Source organism: Ictidomys tridecemlineatus, chromosome 8 (assembly GCF_052094955.1).
Source record: "Ictidomys tridecemlineatus isolate mIctTri1 chromosome 8, mIctTri1.hap1, whole genome shotgun sequence".
Classification (NCBI taxonomy): Eukaryota; Metazoa; Chordata; class Mammalia; order Rodentia; family Sciuridae; genus Ictidomys; species Ictidomys tridecemlineatus.
In genome coordinates, this window is record NC_135484.1 from 87,628,764 (window position 1) to 87,651,951 (window position 23,188).

The following is a 23,188-nucleotide window of genomic DNA, read 5'->3' on the forward strand; positions in this document are numbered from 1 at the left end:
TGACAGCAAAAACAATGAGTGTAAATGACCCTTTTACATAAGATATCCATGACAGCATTATTCCTAATAATCTAAAACTTAAAACAACCCCAAAGTTCATCAGCAAGATGTTGGTATATACAACAATACATTGTATAGCAATACAAATAGAACAAACTAATGATACATGCAACAACTGGATGAATCTCACAAACAACATGAGGCAAAAAATATATATATAAAATTCCTCCCCAAATATGTGCTGCCTAATTCCATCTACATGAAGTGCAAAGACTGCATAACTAATCTATGTCAACTGGTCGACTGGGAGCATATACAGAGAAGCTTTCTGGGGTTCTGGAAGTGCTCTCTATTAGAGTAATAGCTAAACAGACCTATAAATACATACGTTAAAACTCCTTGCACTATCCACTTAACATTTGTTGACTTCCATGTGTGAAAGTAGTACTTCAACAAAAGAGGAAAACAGCATTTCTATGAGAAAATATTTGAAGCTGAACCTTATTCTTATAAACAAAAATCCTAAATTCTCATCAAATTTTTATTATGGCCATGAATGACTATAACAAATAAAAGACTTTACAATATATGTATGCTTCAGTAGATAATTGGCAAAATGAATCTTCAGACAACAGAAAGGAACTTCCCACTGTAACACTTTCCTAATGAGGTAGAGGTATGTTGGCCTATTTCCAATTTGGAAACAATATATATGTTATTTAAATTCTTCCAAGGACTTTGTGAATATATAATGATATCAATGCAATAAACCTGTCACTTTGAAATGAATGGAATTCAACATTTCCAGCAATATTTATGTAAGTATTTCTCCATTAAAAGTCTTTAGCTAATGAAAATCAAATGTCATTTTATACAGAACACGCTTTGTTGTAAAAAGTTGGACAGAACAAATTAAAGCTAAATGTTGGATAGAACAAATTAAAGCTAAATAATGTTAATTATTTGTGCCTTAAGATTTAAGGCACAATAATCCTAATGCCTGAAATCTGATAAATCCATTGCATAAAGTCGCAAGGCTAGGGGAAGTGGCAATCACAAGTTGAATATGCTAATTTATTTACATATCAACATATTCATTTTAATATAAAGTAAAGCACAGTTTAAAGTAAATGTACATGTACCTTAACCATTTACAGGTAAGATTCAAATATACGAATATTGTGTCAGGTAGACAGAGACCAAGCACTGTTGCAGTGTTTCTTCAAAAGTCCTCTGGAATATTTCAAAAGTAACAACTAAAATTTATCTCCAAAAAATGTACTGCTTAGAGAAAAAAATCAGCAGATTTTTTTTTTCAAAAGCAAATACAAATGTCTTTTAAAAATTCATGCTAAGATGTTAATGACTGTCGGATCCACTTTTCTTCTTCCTTGGAAAATTTAAAGGACTGAAAGGGTATTAAAAAGAGCAAAGGAAATAGAAAGCTAGGCAGCTAGATCAGACTTGTGTATTCCATGATTTTAATTAATTATCTACAAATAAAATACATAATTCTTTTTTAGTTTAAAAAAATTAGAATCCCTCATCATCCAAGGGAACCAGACCATGACTATTCAATGTCAGAGTTGAAATACAACATGTTTCCCATAAACAAACATATTTTCTGCATATCTTTTCAAAAACATGTTAAATAATAGCATATCTAAGAAACTGTATTCATCCTGTATCAGAAAAAAATCCTCCTTTTTAAACACCTGCTTTAAAAATAAATCTCTAAACACACACACACACACACACACACACACAATCACCTTTTCCTCCTAATCTTTAAATCCTCATACTATGATTTTACCTTCTGGCATTACCTCCTCTAGCATGAGATTAGAGCATATCTTTTTTTAAAATTAATTTTTAGCTGATACATAGAAACATAAAAAATTGTACATATCTAGAGGTTAACAGACAAGAATTTTTGGAGAAGACACTGAAAGCATAGGAAACCAAAACAAAAGTAGACAAATGGGACTGCATCAAACTAAAAAGCTCCTGCGCATCTTTTGATACATATTTTTCTTATCAGTTTTCTGGTATTTTCTGTACCTACTTATATAAAAGTCTTCAGTTTAATATAGTATTCAATAATAGCATGTTAAAAATCCTTCTTTTTCCACTTTTATTTATTTTTTATTTTTGTTGGGGGTGGTAATAGGGATTGAATTCAGGGGCACTCAACCACTGAACCACATCCCCAGCCCTATTTTGTATTTTATTTAGAGACAGGGTCTTACTAAGTTGCTTAGCGCCTTGCTTTTGCTGAGGCCTGCTTTGAACTCTCAATCCTCCTGCCTCAGCCTCCTAAGCCACTACTTTATTATTATTCACTGAAAGTATGTTGAGTTCCCCTTCTGCTCTCAGATAGTTAATACCAGCTAAAATCTATTCTTTTAATTTTGATTTTTTTCACTAATACAGTACCTAAAAGATTTGTGAATGTTGCTGATGCTTATAGAGAAAATGGGTTAGTCACCTTCTGGGACTCTAGGCTTAGCAAGTCTCTGGCCTTAGGAAAAGCCTGGAGGTGAGGTTATTCCTTGTGTACTATAAGACAAAGGAGGAAAATCAAAGTTGTGAAGATGGTAAAAAATAAATATAAACAGGTTGTATTTCACTCTTTACCCTTTCTTCATTGTTCCTAATATTATTTATACTATTTATATGCCACTTTACTGATTGCAGTAAAAGAAAACATGTAATTGGGCAAAGATAAAATTTACATTTTAAATTTGCTAAAATGTAAATATCTCCACATATTTGTTCTTTAATAATATATTATGAATAATACAGAACAATAATCCCTTAACCAAGTTTTTAATTCTGTGGTTTTAGTGACTTGAGGTCAACTGTGATCTAAAAATATTAAATAAAAATTTCCAGAAATAAATACTTCTTAACATTTAACTTTTTTGGAGTATATTGTTATAGTTGTTCAATTTTATTATTGTTATTGTTGCTGATTGTTTGCTTATAATTCATTAATTAAGCTTTATCACAGGTATTTATGCTAGGAAAAGCATAGTATGTATCAGATTCAGTACTATCCATGGTTTCAGGCATCCACTGGGGGTCTTGAAATATATTTCTCATAGATAATGAGAGACTACCATATTACAGTATTCAATTAACTGTGAGTTAAGGTTTGCTGAGATGCTACAAAGTATAAATTCAGAAATCTGCCCATTTCTATGTTATCTGGGAATAGTACTACAGGGCAATGACTGACCATTTCCCAAGAGGTCTTGTAAGACAGTTTGAATTACTTTACTAGAGTCCAAGGTCTGGCCTTTGAGATTGAGTTTCAGAAATCAGATTTTTGACAAAAAACAAATCAGTTTTTCATCAGCATGCCTTGCCCTCCATAACTCTAGTCCCTTAGCCTTTCTTGCTATTTCTCCCATATGCTGAGCACTCCTCAGCCTCCAGGACTTGGTGCTGCTTTTTAGGTATTCATATGTCTTACTCTCTCACTGCCTTCATGTCTCTGGTTAAATGTCCCCACATGAAGGCAGCCTTCCCTGACCACTATTTATAATACTCTAAATAATAAAATAACTCCCCCTCCCCCACATCATGTAGGATTGACAACATAGCAAATAAAACACAGGATTCCCAATCAAACTTTGAATCTTTGTTATATAACAAACATTTTTCATGAAAGAATGTACCATGCAATCCTTAGAACATACTCATACTTACATTCATTGTTTACCTAAACTTCAAGTTTAGTTTGGTTTCCTGTGTTTTATCTGGCAACTCTACTTGCTTGCCTACACTCTAAGATTAGATATGATGTTAGCTTAGACTAAAGAAAGGATATTAAGATGGGAAAAAGCAGGAAGGAACTAAGATACCACACTTAACAAGACATGATAATGGCTTAAATATAGGAAAGAAGGAGAGTTGTCTTGCTTGCCTGGATAAAGGTTTAGTTTATTGAAATGAATCATTGAGAGAAATTAATAGCAGATGTGGTGAAGAGTAAATCAGTCAATGATGGAAGAGAGGAGAGTTAAAATGTTAAGCTTGGGATGCCATTAAGAAATTCAAATGGTGGTCTGGGATTGTCGCTCAGTGGTAGAGTGCTTGCCTAGCATGTATGAAGAAGCACTGGATTTGATCCTCAACACCACATAAAAATAAATAAATAAAATTTAAAAATAAAGGTGTTGTGTCCATCTAAAACTAAAAAAATTAAAAAAGAAATTCAAATGGTGAAGTTATTGAATAGATGTTTAGAAATAGGGGTATAGGATTACATAAAACAAACTTCTGCGCATATTTCTGTGATCAACAGAATAAAAAGGCAATCTGCAGAATAGCAGAAAATATTTGCAAACTACTCAACTGACAAGAAATTAATATCTGAGGAACTCAAAAACCTCAAAAGTAGAAAAGACCCCAGATAATTTTATTTAAAAATAGGCAAGTGATTTAAATTTTTCAAAAGAAACTATACATTCAACATATTTAGCAATCAGGGAAATGGAAATCAAAATTGAACTGAGATTTTATCTTACTCCAGTTACAATGGCAGTCACCAAGAATACAGATCATAATAAATGCTGGCAAGGATGTCGAGTAAAAGGAACACTCAAACACTGTTGGTGGGATTATAAATTAGTTCAATCACCATGTAAATTAGTATGGAGGTTTCTCAAAAGACTAGAACTGGAACAAACATATGATCAGCAATACCAGCTTCAGAATTTATTCAAAAGAATTAAAGACAACATACTATAGTGATAAACTCATAGCCATGTTTATAGCAGTACAATTCACAATAGACAAATTATGCAATCAGTCTAGATAGGGGTCCATTAACAAATGAAAGGATTGAAAATGTGATAGATATACACAAAGGAGTTTTATTTAGTCATAAAAAGAATAAAATTATGTCATTTGGGAAAATGGATGGAACTTGAGAGTTAAGTGAAATAAGACAAACTCAGAAAATCAAGGGTGATGTGTTTTCTCTCATATGTGAATGCTAGGGAGAAAAAAATGAAATAAAAAGGGAGGGGTCTCATGAAAATAGAAGGGAAACCAGTAGAATAGTGGAAGGGGACTGGGGTAAGGGAGAAGACAGATAGGGAAGGTACTGGGGAATTAAATTTATCAAATTATGTTATTTGCATGTATGAATATGTAACAATCAACCCCAATATTAAGTATAATTTTAATGCACCAATGAAAAATTCCAAATACAGTAAGCACATTAAAAAGAAGACATAAAATGACAAACAAGTATATGAAAAAATGTTCAACACTGCTAATCAACAGAAATGCAAATCAAAAACCATAAAGAAAGATCAACTCACCCCGGTTACATGGCTATCCCAAATACACACAAAAAAAAATCAGAGAAAGGAAATACACTGTTGTTAGGGATGTTAGTTCAGCCTTTATGGAAAACAGAATGGAGGTTCCTCAAAAAACTAAGAATAGATCTACTACATAATCCAACTTTTGTAAAACTAGTTATATAGCCAAAGAAAATGGAATAATTACATAAAGAGATACTTGAGTCAGTTGAAATGGTACACACCTGTAATCTCAACTACTCAGGAGGATGAGGCAGGAGGACTGCAAGTTTGAAGCCAGCCTAGGCAACTTAGTGAGACCCTGTCTCAAAATAAAATGAATAAAGTGCTGGGTATGAAGCTCAGTGGTAGAGTTTTACTAGTATGCATGAGGCTTTAGGTTCAATCCCTAGTATGGTAATAGTAATAATAATAATAATAATAATAGAGATATCTGTACTCCCATGTGAACTGTAGCACTATTCACTACCCAAGATATGGAATCAATCAAATAGTCCATTGACAGATGAATGCATAAACAAAATGTGGTGTAATTATAAAATGTAATCTTATTCAGCCATAAAGAAGCATGAAATTCTATCATTGGTGGCAACATGGAGGAACTGGACTACACTGTGTTAAGTGAAATAAGCCAGGCACAGAAAGACAAGTACTGAATGTTTATGCTCATATGTTAAAGCTTAAAAAATTGTTTTCATTGAAGTGGTCACTAGAGGCTATGAAGGGTAAGGGGCCAGAAAATAGGGGAAAGTTGAATAATGGATACCAAAATATTATTAAATAGGAGGAACAAGTTCTAATGTTTTACAGCACAGTAGGGTGAGTATAGTTGAAAAATTTTTATAAATTTTATAAGATGTTAGAAAGTAGGCATTCAAAATTTGCAATAAACAGTTAATGTTTAAGGATATAAAAACACCAGTTACCCAATTTGATCATTACAGACAGTACATCTATCGAGTTACCACACCATACCTCATAAATATGTACAAATATTATATGTCAATTCAAAATTCTTTATCAAAAAGACAGAAAGAAAAAAATAAGGGAATGGAACTCAAAAGAGAGATCCAGGCTATGAAGTAAATTTGGGAATTACTGACATATAAATAGCATTTAAAGACATGGACATGGGTTAGATCCTGCAGAGTATAAGACAAGAAGAGAACAAGGGTGAGCACTATCCCCTGCACAATCACAACAGCTATCTCCTCTTGTCAATATGCATAGGAATGAATATACATAATATATGTGGAATAAGTATACCTGTAAAATCCCAATAAAATCTGCCTCATTGCATAGAAATTTTATTTATTGGTCTTCTCTAACCCAGATCAAGGAAAATTGTCTTCTTGCCTATTGGTGACAAAAATCAAGACTACACTTGGGGAAGGTAAAAAGCAACATTTATCACAGATAGAACTGATTTGTCTGTTTGCTTTTCATATATGGAGACACAACAGCCGTTAGATGTTTTTCATGCTCTCAAAGGCTAAAACAGACTTGTTGGAGATTGGGAACACAGGCTTCTTCATTTCATTGTCACCAGTCACCTTTAGCCCCCCTGAGCACTTGATACTTTGCCAGTAGGTCTGATAGAACAATTTCTAATATCCTCGGTTGGAAGAAAAACTGGTTAATAAAAATAAGCTAAGGGCATCTAGAATAAAACAAAGACAATATGAAAAAGGGACCAAAAAAGAAAAAAATGGAAACACAGCTACCTTATTACAAAAACTGCCAAAAGTATCTTTGATCCAAAACTGTTTCTTCCAAGGAGTTGAAGAAACCTGGTTAGGAGCTATCTTATTTATCTAATTATTGTGACGCTTTCCTCCACTTTCCAAATTTAGAAATTGTAAAGGATATTTGTTAACATTAGGAGTTCCACTTGGTGCCATACTGAAAACTAGAGGATTTCTTAAAAATGCAACATTCTTCATAAGATAGCAATGTTTTTGCTCTCAGTTTAAGATTAAGGTATTTCTCAATCAGTAAAAGCTATGTTTCATAAAAGTATCTTTTTCTTATAATTAATAGGAAACTAGCTTAATAGAGTTTCTGTTTGTTTATAATATTTTATCTTGACATTTTATGTGAAATTTTAAATTAAAACTTTATTATTAATATGGCATTCTGTCATCTTTAGCCTGTTTTCTTTTTTTACTCTGGTTTTCTGTTTTTTTTTCCTTATCAATTCTATACATAATTTAATGCTTATGCCTAAGAACAAATTAAGGAAAATAGAAGAAACTAAGCATTTGATACATAGGTTTTAATCACAGAATAAACAGTTTAATGCAATTGATTAAAGCAAATGTTAAGTTATCTAGCATTGAATACATTTAATACATGTCTTTACCCCCATCTTCCTTTCACAGCTAACTGAGCTGAAACTATCACATTCAAGTTAAAGCTCACTGGCAATATGACAACATAAAAATACGACTTTTCCTATAACATCACCATAATAGTAAAATTGATAAATGAAGATGAAATGACTAAATTCTTAATACATTTGAGTTTCTAAAATCTGTTATTGAATCTCCCATTACTCTTGAATTCTGTCCCACCTTGGACGATATTCCAAGTAATCATTAAACATCCTATATAGAACTAAAGTAGAGCAATGAAAAGACTCAATTTATCCTTCATATATTTAGATTTAACAGTAAACTGTTGACAACTTCACAGACTCCAGAGCTGAAACCCTAGCCTTCCTCTCAGGTTTGTTATATTTTATTTTTAGATGTAATCACTTCCCTCCGGTAAATGGTTAGTGACCACACGCACAGGTCTGCACATGAGGAAACTAAAACGGGAACCTTGCATCGTGAATCAGATACATAAGACACAAGACACAAGAAGAGGCCTCTGCCAGGCTCAGCCTGTCTTATTCTTCAATAATCCCTTTGACGGTACTATACTGGCATTTTCAATTAAGGCAAATGATTCTAGAAATGAAGCAATTTCCATGGCACATTCAACATGTATTGCTTCATGAACATCTTCTACCAAAATGGCCTGGTAAAAACTGACTTAAGTTTTTTCTTTATTAATTTCCTTTAGTGATACATGTTCTATGAATCTTGTTAGAATTCAGGTTAATTTTGAATTCATGTTCTTAGGAAAATCTTTTGAATATATTAATTAAATAAAGTAAATTGGACCAGAATATATGCATTTTGGTAGACCTATCTACAATATAACTTGATTAAAGAATTGAGATACTATAGCAAAAGCAAAACATTCAGGGGTATCCCAAAATAGTGAAGTCAGGCTACATAAGATGACTAGGTTCTAGAGATATGCTGTAAACATTGTGCTTATGATCCATAATACTATCTTGTACATTAAAAGTCTGTTCTAAAATCATATTGTAGACATCATGTTAAACGTTCTTTCTACATTAAAAAATAAGACTTACTAAAGGCAAAAATTAAAATAACAAAAGATAAAATGAAATTCAAGATAAAAGGAACCTGGCTGCATAAAATACAAGATAATCAACCGAGAAGAGAAGCAAAAAGAAAAGTGAAATTTCAGTACATTTTTCCAAAGGCAAGTGTTTTCCCTAGAAATCATGCATTAAATTCACCTAGGGAACTTATTAAAGACATAAATTACCAAATCCCACCCTACTTGAACCTGCACAAAGGGAATCTATGAATAGAACTCAGGAGTCAATATTTTTGGTGATTCTTGCTTGATCTAGAACAATTTATGTAGACCTTTCAAATAACTATTATCAAGAAACTTTATCACAGGTGAGGAATCATACAATTGAGAATTGTAAAATGTATCACAATGTTTGAAAAGAATGTCTCTTCTCGGGTTGGGATTGTGGTCAGTAGTAGGCCATTTTGCCTAGCATGTATGAGGCACTGGGTTCGATCCTTAGCACCACATAAAAATAAATAAATAAAGGTATAAAAAATTTCCTTTGCAAAATTGGAATGTGTTCATTAGACCAAGTTTATTAAATTTGTTGTTCAAAAAAAAAAGAAAAGAAACTTTATCACAAACTAGCATGTGTTCAAAAAACTGTCCTGTCAACAAAAGAACTATTACCCTTTCTAACTAAAATCCTACCCTCCTTGATTAAATTGCAAAGCGCCTTACTTAGTGTTCGTTAAAGACAGGTAAATTTATAAGAGCAGTAATATTATCAGAATATACTCCCAGTCCTATGTATCTTTTTGTTTTTCTTTTTGAGCATGCCTATAGTTGAGTCACTTCTCATTTATTTCTCACTGAAGAAAGAATTTTCCCCCAAGATTATATGACAGCCCTGTGATATCATTTAATATATAGTAATATAATATCCAAACTCTCAAGTGGACTATTTTAGGAAACATACCTCTGCTAAATTAATGAAACATCATAAGGACTTCCATAAAACCCTGAAAAATTAGATTTGTTTTATCTTTACAAGTGGTTGTTTTTATTTTATGCGTGCCTTAAACTCAAAAGTCTTTATTAAAATAACTTTATTCCTGTTTAGCAAAAATTATTGAAGAAATATTGAAAAGAATAAATACAGTAAGACTCAAGGCACATCACCACATGTGCTCATCAAACATGTTGTGTGATCCTTTGCATGGAAGGAGGGGCTATGTTTCTCTTTCTGTAGTGAACTCCAATGTGTCTGATTCTACTTTGTAATATGAAGTACATCTAGCACAGTAATTTATATGTACTCAATGTTCAAGAAAAGTCTTCCAAATTAGTCAGAGATAGAAGTAAATGTTTCAATGTTTCAAATTGCCTTCTAAGCCCTTTGGAAATATTTTATGAGAAAACCCATAAATTTAACAATTGCAAATAAATATTGTCTATTTAGTTCAAAAGATACTCTGAAGATCTGTCAACTTTTGTTTTCCTCCTCTGAGATACTATAAAATTGACATGTAATTAAACTACATTTTGTTTTATATTTCCTATTCTATTTTTACATTCCCCAATTGAGATTAGAACATGTCCTCTTTAATCCTAATTAGTGATGAGTTTCTGTACTTATAACTTGAAATAGTAACTCTTAAAGGGAAAAAGGAGAGACATTATCATATCTATGCCCATACAGACATACATGCATATATTTATATCTGTAAATATCAGTGAGAGAGAGGAAAGGTTAGTTCTATGCACAATTTGCATATTTAAAAATGAGATAATGAGAATTATGTGAAGGACAGTGGTGGAAAACAACAAATTTGTATTTATTGTATACTAGTAGATCTAATCTATAGCTGCTTTAACCTTAACAAGATTTGTTTTAATGATTTTTTTAAATGGTTGACTGACTATAAATAACATTTGGCAATTGGACAAAGAGATCACTTGGATACCTGGCTTGTCCCTAACCGTCACGGAAGTAGAAGCAGGAAGCAGGAACACTGCCACCCAGGGCCAAAGCTTCCAAGAGCCAGTGCGCCTCATTGTGTCTTGAAACCATGTGAACAAGTGGCCACAGTTCTGCAATGAAAAAAAAATTTTTAAATTGAGTTTATTATATTATGCTTCATCATATCCAGAAAATCAACATCACCAAAGAGAAAATAGATTTTTACACTGTATATAATTATACAAGAGCATATATAAATATATATGTAATTATATATCAATACATACCTAATCTCTAATGAAAGAGCTTGGAAAATATTTTCAAGTTAGTTTGTAGTTATATATCAATTTAATACAAATTCTCTTCCTTTAAAAGTTTTTAAATTTACACCACTTACAATGATTTATATTTTTGTTATTTTAAAAAAATATATAAAATGCACATAAAATTTATATTCTTATCCATTTTTAATTCAGGGGAATTAAGTACATTCACATTGCTCTGTAACCATAACTATCATCCATCTCTGCAACTCTTTTCATCTTAACAAAACTAAAACTCTATATCAATTAAATGACAGTTTCTCATTCCCCTCTCCCTGCTATCATTCTTTCTGCCTCTATGAATTTGACTGTTTTAGGTACCTCATATAAAGAGAATCATGCAGTCTTTGTCTTTTTGTGACTTTATTTCATTCAGTATACTGTTCTAAAAGTTCATCCATGTTGTAGTATGTGTCAGATTTTCTTCTTTCTTTTTTTGTAGGCAGTGATACTCTGTTTTATGCAAATACAACACGTTATTTATCCATTAGCCATTGGACATTTGGGTTGTTCACATCTTTAAGTGTGAATTATCTGCTGTGAACATGAAAGTAAAAATCTGTGTTTGAATCCCTACTTTCAATTATTTGGGCTATGTACCCAGATGTGAAATTGCTGGATCACATGGTAATTCTTTTTTAAATTTTCTGAGGAATCACCATTCTGTTTTACATTACAGCTGATAATTTTATATTCCCCCCAACAATGTACAAGGGTTATAGTTTCTCTATAACCCTTCCTTCTTTTTGACAGATACTGTACTAGTGGGTTTAAGATGTACTAGTGGTTTTTATTTACATCTCCCTATTGTTAATGATGTTCAACATCTTTTTGGTCATTTGTATATCTTCCTTGGAAAAATGTCTAATCAAATCCTTTCCCAATTTTTTTAATCCAGTTATTTATTTGTGGTTAAGTTGAAGTTAATCTTACATATTCTGGGTTTTAACCACTTAAAATTTTATGATTTGTAAATATTTTCTCCCATTCTGTGGGTTTCCTTTTCACTCTGTTGACTGTGTCCCTTGATATACAGAGATGTTATTTTAATGTAGTTCATTTGTTTTTCCCTTATTGCCTATCCTTTGGTGTCATATAAATGATTCACATTTTAAATATATTACTATTATTTATAATCTTTTTTTCTTCTGAATATTAGTTTTACATATTTGGGCTTAATTGAAACTGTACTTTCTAAAAACAATTATATTGTCAACTAGGTTGAATAATTACTACTAGAGTGACTACTGTACATGTGAAAAGTATTCTTTAACTCCATTTATAGAGAAAAATGGATATATGTAATGCCTACTTTGCCTGAGTCTGCCATTGACATCATATTTAACATTAATGCGTTGTGATCAGGCACAGTAACACGTGCCTGCAACCCCAGTGATTCAGAAAGCAGGATGATCTCAAATTCAAGGATAGCCTCAGTAACTTAGGGAAACTCTCCAAAACTTAGCTAGACCCTGTCTCAAAATTTAAAAAAAAAAAAAAAAAACCAAATAAGTAAAAGCATAGGATGTAGCTTAGTTGCAAAGCACCCCTGGGTTCAATCACGAGTTAAAATAATAATGTGTTATATCCTAAATAGTCTTTCTGAATTACATTCCTACTCTAAAAGTATTACAATAAAAGATTTAGTAAATAAAATCCCTCTAGTGGAAAATGGAAATAAATGGCAATTACAATATAATGACTCCCTCAGTGTATTTGACAATTGCGGTATTACTAGAATAGCCATTCAAGAGTTCTAAATATGCAAATAAATGTTATTCTACTTATTTGCCATCATTCAAAATTTAATGAAGAATAAAATATAAAAGAATTCATCATACCAATGTCTAAATTCTGTTAATAGACTCTCTCTATAAAAAAACAACAACAACAAAGCCACCATTTTTTATGTATTCTACATGTGCCAAATGCTCTAGGATCAGCATTTTAAAATTAATTCAAGATTTTAGATATTTCTGGATGAAAAGCTAGAAGCAGCAGCAATTGGAATATTAAAACTGTGGTTCTAAATATCAAACAGCTAGTTTTATCCTTTTTCTCTTTAATTTCCTCATCTAGATATAGTCCCAATCCTCATATGACTGCAAACTTACCTTGTTATTTCATGTCAGTTAGTAACTGTTAAAAAATAATTCTATTTCAAATAAATGAGCTATCAAATAGTGATTTAGTTTCCAGAGAGACCTGTGTCATGTTTTTAACTGAAGTGATTTCTATTGGCCAATAAATTAGCAATAAAACATAGTGGTTAAAAAATCATGATTTCAACTGGGAATTGTGGCCTACTTATGTAATCACAGTGATCTGGGACACACAAGTATGAGTATCACAAGTTCAAGGCCTGTTTCAAAATTTAAAATTTAAAATATGAAAAGGACTGGGAACCTAGCTCAGTATAGAGTACCACTGCCACTGAGTCAATTCCCAGTAGTGCACATACACCAACACACAAACGCAAAATCGTGGTTTCATGTTTGGGTTCTGCCATTTCTGAGTAATACTTTTGAGTGAGTTATAGAACTTTTCTAAGTTTATTTATCTGCAACTTGAGTACAACGAGTAAGTCATGTAATGTACAGAAATTGCATAGTATGTCGCCTTGAACAAACTAAGTGTTCTAAAGTTACCTGCAATTACAATTGTTTTCTACACATACTAATAAACATTTCAGTTGAAATTTACAGTTAAACTTGTCTCTTCAGATTAAAGTTGATTTGATATTTTAAAAATAGAGAAGTACCAAAGCATTGCAGAAATTTGTGTTCATTGAAGCTTTGGCTCCTATTACAGCACCCAAGAACCAGAGAGCTATAAAGCTGTAGCATGCAAATTCAATTTTGACCTCTCCAATTTTTTTGAGCCACTTAGAGGATGGTAGCACTTAGCTTCAAATTTATCCAGAGTATTTTAAGTATAAGATTTTATGCTTCATTGACCATATTTTCTAGTTACTAAAGAATTTTTATCTCACCATTCCATTGACATGTCTCTCACTGGTTCAACAAGAACTTGATAGGAAAATCCTTCCTTCTCTCTTACAACTCAATTATTAGTATTTTTCCAATAGCTGACCATTCCCTCCAGCAAGCCCTTGCTCCTAATGGGCTCCCTTACCTCATAATGTCTGGAATTCCCTTCTAAATTCCCTTCTCAGACCGTTTTTTCTATCTGATTACTTAATATTGGATCTGTGGGCTCTTCTTTCCTCTCTCTTTATAATATCTCTCTAGGCAATTCACCTTTCTTTTGACATTAAATGGTATTTGTAAGATGATGAATCTAAAATGCACATCTCTAGTCTAGACCTCTTCTGTAAAGTCCAAACTATGTATCTAGCTACCTATTCAATTGTCCCTTTTAGGATGCTCCTTGGATTTCCATAACCTAATAATTCAGGTTATACTGTTGATTCCCAATCACAACTTGCTCCTTTCATGTTCTTTATAATATCAATAATTACAATTCATTAAAATGCTCAAACCAGAACCCAAGCATTACATTGATTTTTCTTTTTTCCTTATCTCCATCTCCCACATTAAAACCAACAAGTCAAGTCAGCATAACCCCAAACACATATTAAATTCATCCATTGCTTGCATTTCCTCTGCTACCACCCTAGTTTAGATCAGATTGGTCTGTACCCCTCAAAATCTTCCTAACTGGTTCCCCCCACCATTATTGACTGTTGACCAAATTCATTCTTTACATACCAATGAACTTTTCTTAAAGTGAAAGTTGGATCATGTCATTCTGTGCTTCCAACTCTGTAATGGTTTCCCATTGCACAGTGAAGGTGATTTGAAAACCTTTCTATGACCCAAGAGCCCTGAATAATTAGACTCCTACCTACCTCTCCAGCATCATGTGATACCATTCTCTTCTCTGATGTCAGTTCCTCAAATCTTCAGGCTCTTTTCAACCTCAAGGTTATTGTGAATGCTATTTCCTCACCATGGAACATTTGGGTCCTATTCATCCTTCATTTTTCAATTTAAATGTTACCAAATGGAAGAGCCAATCCTTATCTGACCAAGAAATGTCTTTGCCTCATTATTCCCTAGTTCACAGTTTATTTTGTCTGTGTGTACATTTTTATTGTCCCCATTTTACTTAAAGCTCTATCAGAACAGGAAGTGTGTGTCTTAAGTATTACTGTATTCTGGTGGCTTAGCATAGTAACTGGAAGAATGGAGACTCAATGGATATTTATCGAATTTTTTAAAAAGTAAGAGACTGTCAATTTATAAATGTTGAGATACAGTAAAATAAGCTTATTCTTAAAACTATAATAATAATATTATAATATTTCTTTGTAATTCTTAAGGTACTTCAAGGTCTTATATTATTTCAAGGATCATTATCATGAGTATTTCTTCTCTTTGTGTATTTCTAAAATGTGCTTACTATTTGAGGTTTCTGTTGTTCAAACATTAATTAGATGAAAATATAGGCCACTCAGTGAAAAATTTTCATTAAGGTATAAAAATAAATCTTCACATACACTTAAAGATCCATTTTCCAGACCTTCATCTACTGCTGGAGGTTATTTTCAGGGTTGATCCCAAGAAAATCATTAAGAGAAAAACTTCCCTTGGAGTCTTTCTGAACTTCATTTCCTGTTCCTTCTGCCCCTAGACACTGCTGCTCTCAGGCTGCTGTTGGTTGCCCCAGATGCACATCTGGTGCCCTCCTTGGGTTTCTCAGATCTTGGCTTTGTCTACACACTTCCTCATGAATATTTGCCATATTTCTATCCTGTCCCCTCAGATCCCAGTACATGATTGTCAAGATAGTTTTCTTAATGGATCCAAACCAATGGTACCATTTGTGTGTTGCTCTTCCCAAATAAAGTTAAACCTGAACACAATTTTCAGTGCTTCCCTAGTGGAGAATAATATGGAACCTGGAGATAATAAATGTGAATGCTGAGGTTTCCTAAGGCCCTCAAATGACTTTTTGCTAAACTTGTACAAAATTGTTTCACAACGCTTTTTGAAGAATGATATGGAGAATATTGATCTCATATGGTCTCATTTTCTAGAGTTTCTTTTATATGTGATATTTTATTTTAATAGTTATAGCGATTTGAGAGGCAGGGATACCTGCACCCAACATTAGCAGAGGACAGGAGAAGAGGTCCACATACCATATATCTAAATATTTGAAAGTTATAAATAAAGCTATCACATTAATAAAAAAATATTCTTTCTTCTTTTACAACACAAATACCCTCATGAAATCCTAAAAGCCCAGATCAAGTTTAGAATCTGTTTGCTGGCCTCTATCCTAGAGCAAAATTCATTCCTTATTTTTCTTCCATTTCTGGTTCCATCTGAAGCATGCAGAGTCTCACTGACATGTGGGAACCTGCCAATAAGTCTGTCTACAAAACCTGCAATTATCACCTCTTGGCCTTCCTTTGAGTCTAGGTATGTTTATAACAGTAGCTTTATCTGTCCCTGGGATTATGGACTCAGAGGAGAGGTCTTCCAGGCCCTTGAGGGAGCTCAAGGCTCCTTCCTCATTTAGTCAAGGAATTTCAGGGTGGTAGGTACCTAGATCCTGATATAGGCTTTGAGTAGTAGCTCTGTAGACTCATAACCCTGAGTGCAGGTACACATCCAGAGAAAGGCCAAATCACACTAAAGTCTTCTAAAATGCAAGACACAGAGCATAGACTCTCTTTGCCAGAACTAAGGGGTCCTGCTGAAGCTAGATGCCAGGTCCCAGTCTACTGATAGAAAACACTAAAGCACACTGAGGGATCCCAGGCTTGGATTCAAGTTCTAGTTTGTTGGACTAAAAATCAATTGCTGTTATATCATAATGTTTATATCAGGATATGGACAAACCTATCACACCCCCGCTAATACTTCCTCTTAAATATTAGCTATTCTCTATCAAGATCCTGGCCAGAACCCAGGGAGCTCCTTCCCAGTTTTACAAAGTGCCCTCGTCATAGCTGTGATTATGCTCAGCACTGACAGTCTTTAAGGCAATGATGAAAATTAAGAATATTTGAATCAGGATTCAAATATTTTAAAAACATTCTGTATTCATCTATGTTTGTGTACCTAAAAAGCAGAAAGGACAGAAAGGAGCAATAGGAAATCTTAATCTTTCATTTCATTGATAGATGATGTTCCTACTATGTGCTAGTCACTGGGGATAGAGCAGTGAGTCAATTGGAAGTTCCTGCTGTCACTCTGGTTAGGGAAACAAAAGTTATATTTAATATAACAAACTCTTATATTATCTTTAAGAGATATAATAGAAAAGACAGAAAGCAGAATATATAGACAGAATGATGGAATGACAGGCTTCCTAGATAAAATGGCCATCTCATTAAGCACTTGAGTAAACCAAATGAAATCTACCTTTGAAACATGAATAATTTCACTGTTATTCCACTTAACATTTTTTTTAATGTTCATCCTGCATCTTTGAAATTTTGTATTAGTTAAAGAGTCAAAGAATTAGAGCCTGAAAGAGCACTATAGCTTGCAAAATAGAAAATAACAAGGAGAAGACAAATGTAAGAAAAGAAGGAGAAAAATTTAAAAAAAAGAATGCTGACTCTTTTTATCTAGGCTAAACACAACATTTCAACTTTGAAAATGTTGCTAAATGACTGAAAGAATACATGTTTTCAGAGTGTTCTTTGAGTATGGGCTCAATTTTTAAATCAAACCTTTTTGTCTATTCTGAAGTGTGCCTATACATAACCCCATCAGGAAAATTTTGTCTCTTGTCATACTGTTATGAAGTGAGGCATTGTGTAAATAAGCAAAACAACAGGTGTTACACATCTGTTCATTCACCAATTCAGACTCTCTTTAGTGAAGCTATAGTAGAATATATAAATTATTAGCACAAGTCAACTGGAAAGCCACACATAGAACATTAAAAACCTATATCAATAATTAGACAAATATCCCCAAGAGTTTAGATCTAGGTCTAACATTAATATACGATGTTATTGAAATAATGAAGTAAATTTACAGAAAATTCAGCAACTTAGCAAGGTTTCTCCTTATTGTATTCTACAGAAAACTCTGAACCTTCATACTTTGGTTGCAAGCATCATCATCAACTTAGGAACACAAGTAAGAAATTTCAAAATCATTATTAATTAGTTGTTTACCACCTCCCTGTCATATCTCTACCAGTGTCTATCAAATCTACTCACAAAACGTATTTGGAGGCCACACAGACTCTCTTATCCTTGATGAAATAGCCTTTGCTCACCTTTTTTTTTTTTTTTACCATTTCCAGTCTTGAAAACTGCAAAACTCAACTCCTTTCCTCAATTCATTTGGCTTATTTCCAGCTCCCAAATGCTGAAGAGTTTATTAATAAAACAAATATCTACTCACTTTAGTGTCCTCCTCAAAGTTTTCTGGTGGCTTTTCATCACCTACTCAAAGTTCTTTCCTCTACTCATCTACCCAGCCTCATGTTCTCCTACCTCTTTCCAAACAAACTCTACTCCATCAAAGCATCCACAATACCCACAAAGTACCACCAATCTCCGTGTACTCTTTTGGATGGCCAGAATGTCCTTCCAATCATCTCTGCATCTGGGAACTCTTCCTCTGCTTTCAAAGCTCAGTTCAAATGCCACGTCCTTTTTGAAATCTGGGAGAACCATCACAGGACTGATTTACCACACAACTCTGTAGCATTCTGCCTCAGCACAGTGCAGACTACAAGAATAACTTGTTTGCCTTCTGACTCTATTCCATATTGAACATCTCAAAGAAAAAAGATATCATTTCACTCATGTATCTTTTTTAAACTTAGCATTTATTAGGTGATCATGTGATCTGTTTGTAGAAATGACTATAGTCTAAAATGATATATTTGGACAAAAATTAAAGATTAAGAATGGCTAATACATCCAGATATGAATTTAACATCTGTAGAAGGATATAGAATTATAGAGAAGTATAGGTAAAGAATTATAGGGAAGTGTAGGAAAAATACTAAAAGAAGACTCAGAGAATATAATTTGAGTTATTCAATAGGACAAAAAATAGAGAGAAAAAAACTACTATTGAAGTTGCTCTTTGCCCCCATAGAAATCATATTCCCTTGTTCCCAACATTTTTATTTCTCCTAAACTGACTATGTATGTGACTCTATCACATTCCTTCAAGATCCTACATGATTTCTCCACTTCAAAACTAGTGCTTACTTCCCAGATGGTCTCAAACCTCAGGTTCCCTTTGAGTATATTCAGCCAGGTCTCTCCATTCTCAACAACATGTCTATTTAATTAACTTACTTCTCTGAACTATAGTTGTCTCTACCAACTTTTCTTATGCTCGGTTTCAACCATCACAGCTGACCTACATTTTTTCTTATTGCAGTTGTCCTGTCCTGTTTTCCATGGCTTTATCAACAACCCAATGTCATCTAAATTTTTAAATCAACATTGTATAATTTTCCTAATTCATCTACTTTTCTAGATTTTTTTCCATTTGTAGGACTCTACTAGCTTTCTAAAATTCATACAACCTCATGACTATCTGAATTCTCTCAAGGAGAGGGATCAGAGAATCTTTTCCATTCACAATCTAGGCATGGATAAGAAATGCACATATTGGTCCATTCTTAAATCCACCATCTTTCTATCATAGCCAATATGCAACTTTTTCACCTCATTATCTTATTATGGCCTACACAATAACACCCTAAAGAGCCCATTGCCTCTTAGCTTGTCCTTGGCAGGTGCCATCTGCTCTGCTCTTCTCAGGTTTCACCCTAGCTTGGATTCTCTGTCTTACCAGGCACATGACTGCTAGCTCCCACCTCTAAGCCTTCACACATGCCATTCTTTCTGGCTGGAATGCTCTCCCTGCTTGCTGTCTTCTGCTAAGCCCCATTATTCTCCTTCTCCTATCTTAAGATACATGTCTTCAACATGGCTGGCCTCAAGCCACCCCACTCTGGTCTCACTGATTCTGTTGGTTCTAGTTTCCTTTCAGGATATCTCTATATCCCTGCTTCTTTGTATTTCTGTTATTTTCCATTTTTCACTAGAACTTGCATTTACGATGTCAATTAACCACACCATTGTAGTTTCTATCAACATATCTTTCACCTCTAGAACCACTCTGTACCCACTGAGCATTTCTGCTGTCTCAGAAAATGAACTAAAATTGCATCAGACAAGATTACACTGGAGAACTAGAAAGTAGATGGAAAATTTCCATTTCTAGAGAATACCACAGGCTTTCATCTATTTTGGATGGTTCCCTTGGAATGATTCTGAATCAGAGACAATCACATTCAGTTTTCTTTCACCTCTTTGATATTTCTGTTATCTACCCACATCAGACTCACTCTCTTCTATTGTCACATCTTTTCCCTCCTTTTCCAGGAAACCTCACTTCTCCCTCCCCACGCTGCACACCACCACCACTTTGAGCCTGGACAAAACCTCATGCAAGCACCTGTCAGTGACCTTCTACATTTTCTATCCCCTAGGAGAGAATGATTTTATAATCACGGGGCCTACCTCCTTTTTTCCACCTTAAAGAGATATTCTTACCTTAAGAACTCATCAGCCTTCTCCAGAACGGGCATTTACATTTTGCGTCACCTGAACACCTATACATCTCTGGTTTCTGCTTTGTAGGGTCACATCAAAGATGTCTACTTTGTCCTACGGGTTTGGCTCACCTACTAGCTGGAAGATCTTGAAAGACCATGTGTATCAGCAGGGGTTTCTCTTTAACCTCTTAAAGAAGTACTTGATTTGTAAGGAGAGAGAGATACCATTGTTTTCTTATTTTTTTTTCTCTGTAGGGGTGGAGGATAGGGGTTGGAGGGGCTTATTTCACCCACTCCAAATCAGGCAGACCTAAAAGTAAAACTCCACTCAATGCCCCTACCATCCTCACATCTTTTTCCTCCTCAGACTTCTCCAAGCAGAAGAGGGGAACTAAGTTGTCTTGGAATTGGGTGTAGTAGAGTCCCAGGGATGGCGGGAAGTGTGAGCACAATTTATTTCCGCTACCTTTCCATTTTCCCGCCCACAAGCTGTGGGTGTTCTGGAGCCACAGAAATCCCTGGATGGTCCTATTTAAACTGTATTTTCAACATTTTACGCCACTTTCTTTTGGTTCCGAGTTCACTGTCCCCTGAAGCTGGCAAAACGTTCTTCCTTTCTACCTCCAGGAAATACAGCTCTTTGGGGGCTCAGTGTATAACTCGGCTTGTCCATCCGCCCATCTGCCCACCCAGTCTCCTACTTCGAGCTCCCTCAATAATCTATACGGGGCGGGTTTCGCTTACACGCCCGCCTGCTTCAAACGAGCTAGCGTGCCGGGTGGCGTGCTTGGTTCCGGGCCAACAAACTTCTTCGGGACCCTGCAGCGCCCTAGCTGGGCTGCGCGGCGCCGCCTCCCTTCTCACGGCAGCGGTGGCGGCGGCGCGGACGCGTTGACGGCGGTGGCGGCTGGATGCTCGCAGCCGAGGCGGCCGAGGCGGCCGAGGCTGGGCTGTTCTCCCTGCGCCCGCACCGGGACCTTCCCGCGGCGGCGACCACGGCGGACGCGGCAACGAGGACGGCGGCGGCGGCGGCGCTGGGTCCCGCGGCCCTGCGTGTGCTGCAGGGTAATTAAGGAGCAGGATCGGACGCACGGGGCAAGCGGGGGCTGGGGTGGCTGGAGCCCTGGATCCCCAACCCCCTGACGCCCCTGCCGCCCAGCTGAAACCGCACTTGGGAGAAATGCCCGCATGTCCGAATAGGTAACCCGGCCAGTGAGCAGGGCACCGGAACCTCGCTTCTGCTAGCTTACACCTCTCAACTGGATAACATCTCTAGGCGTAGATCAAAATAAAGCTCTAGCGGCGTGAATTTATATTGGGATTATTCGTTCTATGGCTTTATCCCCGCAGTTGTTTTTTTTTTTTAAATTTGATGTCTATTTTCTCCCGCATCAGCATGGCTCATAGTTCTGCTTCACAATCACACATAGCCAGAAAAAAAAAAAATCCCACCTAGAACTAAAGTGCAACGCATAAAGCCTGCATTATGTGAACATAAGAACGCGATGCACATTATAGGTAGCATATTAAAGTGGCCATATGGAATCGGACCCTTTTTTTGATCCCATCATTGAACTACCTATGGGAAGGCATAAATTGCAGGTATGCATATTTATCCACCGAAACATATTTACATATGTAGCAGTTTTTATGTTTTCTTGAGAAGCAGGTTCACGCAAATGACCAGATACAGGAGCAGATGACACAGCCCGGGCATGTGTGAGAGAGATCAAGTGAAAGGGCCCGTCGCAAAGCTGCGCAGCTTACCTTGAATTTGTGTTTGAGCCCCTCTGAGGCGCAGTAGAGTCCGGACAGGGCTGCCGCACCGCCGAGGAGTGGCCCGAGTGAGCTCCCTGTGAGTGGGGAAGGGGGACGCATCTCTGCCCTTATTAGTCTCTCTCAGTGTGACCCTCCCACTCGGTGAGGACGGAGGACTCCGCAAGACAGTACTCAGCCAACTCATGCACAGGTTTTCCTTAATTACAACAATGTTGCCTTAGACCTGGGAATAATGTCATTCAGGTTTGAGTTTTATTAGCAGTTTCACCGATAGAATGACAGATGAATGCAGATGCTTAGTTTCTCACTTCTGGTTGTGAAGAAGTGTCTGAAGTATTATATGTAGCATAAATTTACAGGCGGATAATTGGCTTTTTAACAGTTGAGCTAAAAAGGGGTATCGTTTATGTTTCATTTTTCACTTTTATGTCAGGAGTTTATATAAAGTTAATCAACAGAATCTGCCTGTCTTCTAATCATGCCCAAGTGTATATAGGTTCGTGTGGCTTAATTTGTCTCAGAAGTCACAAAGTATTTTGTGATTTAAAAATATCATATCTTTCTATAGATTGGGGCTACAAATCTTGGTCTTCAAACTCTTTGAGATCTCTGAATATGGAAGGCGGTATTTTTCTGCGAATCTCTCTGTGTGTTTGTGTAGGAGTATGTAGATATTATACATATATAGGTATATATAGTACATATATATGACACATATATATATATTTGGAGGTGTATATACGTTGATGGTAGACATATATGCATTACGTAACAACATTTGGCTTAATGTTTTTAGTTATTGGCACAGTTGGGAAAATAAATTA

General features: G+C 35.1%; 1 protein-coding gene across 3 annotated transcripts in view; it reads right to left on the reverse strand.

The window, feature by feature from the left end:
- Col19a1 (collagen type XIX alpha 1 chain) overlaps window positions 1–22,595 on the reverse strand; it is a 315,752-nt gene extending 293,157 nt beyond the window's left edge. Inside the window, exons 1-2 of one of the 3 annotated variants that reach the window (XM_078019810.1) lie at window positions 22,353–22,595; window positions 10,688–10,814 (exon numbers count right to left, since the gene is read on the reverse strand). In XM_078019810.1, the coding sequence (XP_077875936.1) occupies window positions 10,688–10,814; window positions 22,353–22,463 (238 nt within the window). In that variant the 5' untranslated portion in view covers window positions 22,464–22,595. The remainder of the gene's footprint in view (window positions 1–10,687; window positions 10,815–22,352) is intronic. The other 2 variants (XM_078019809.1, XM_078019808.1) reach the window with 2 other exon arrangements.
- Between the last annotated feature and the right edge of the window lie 593 nt (window positions 22,596–23,188).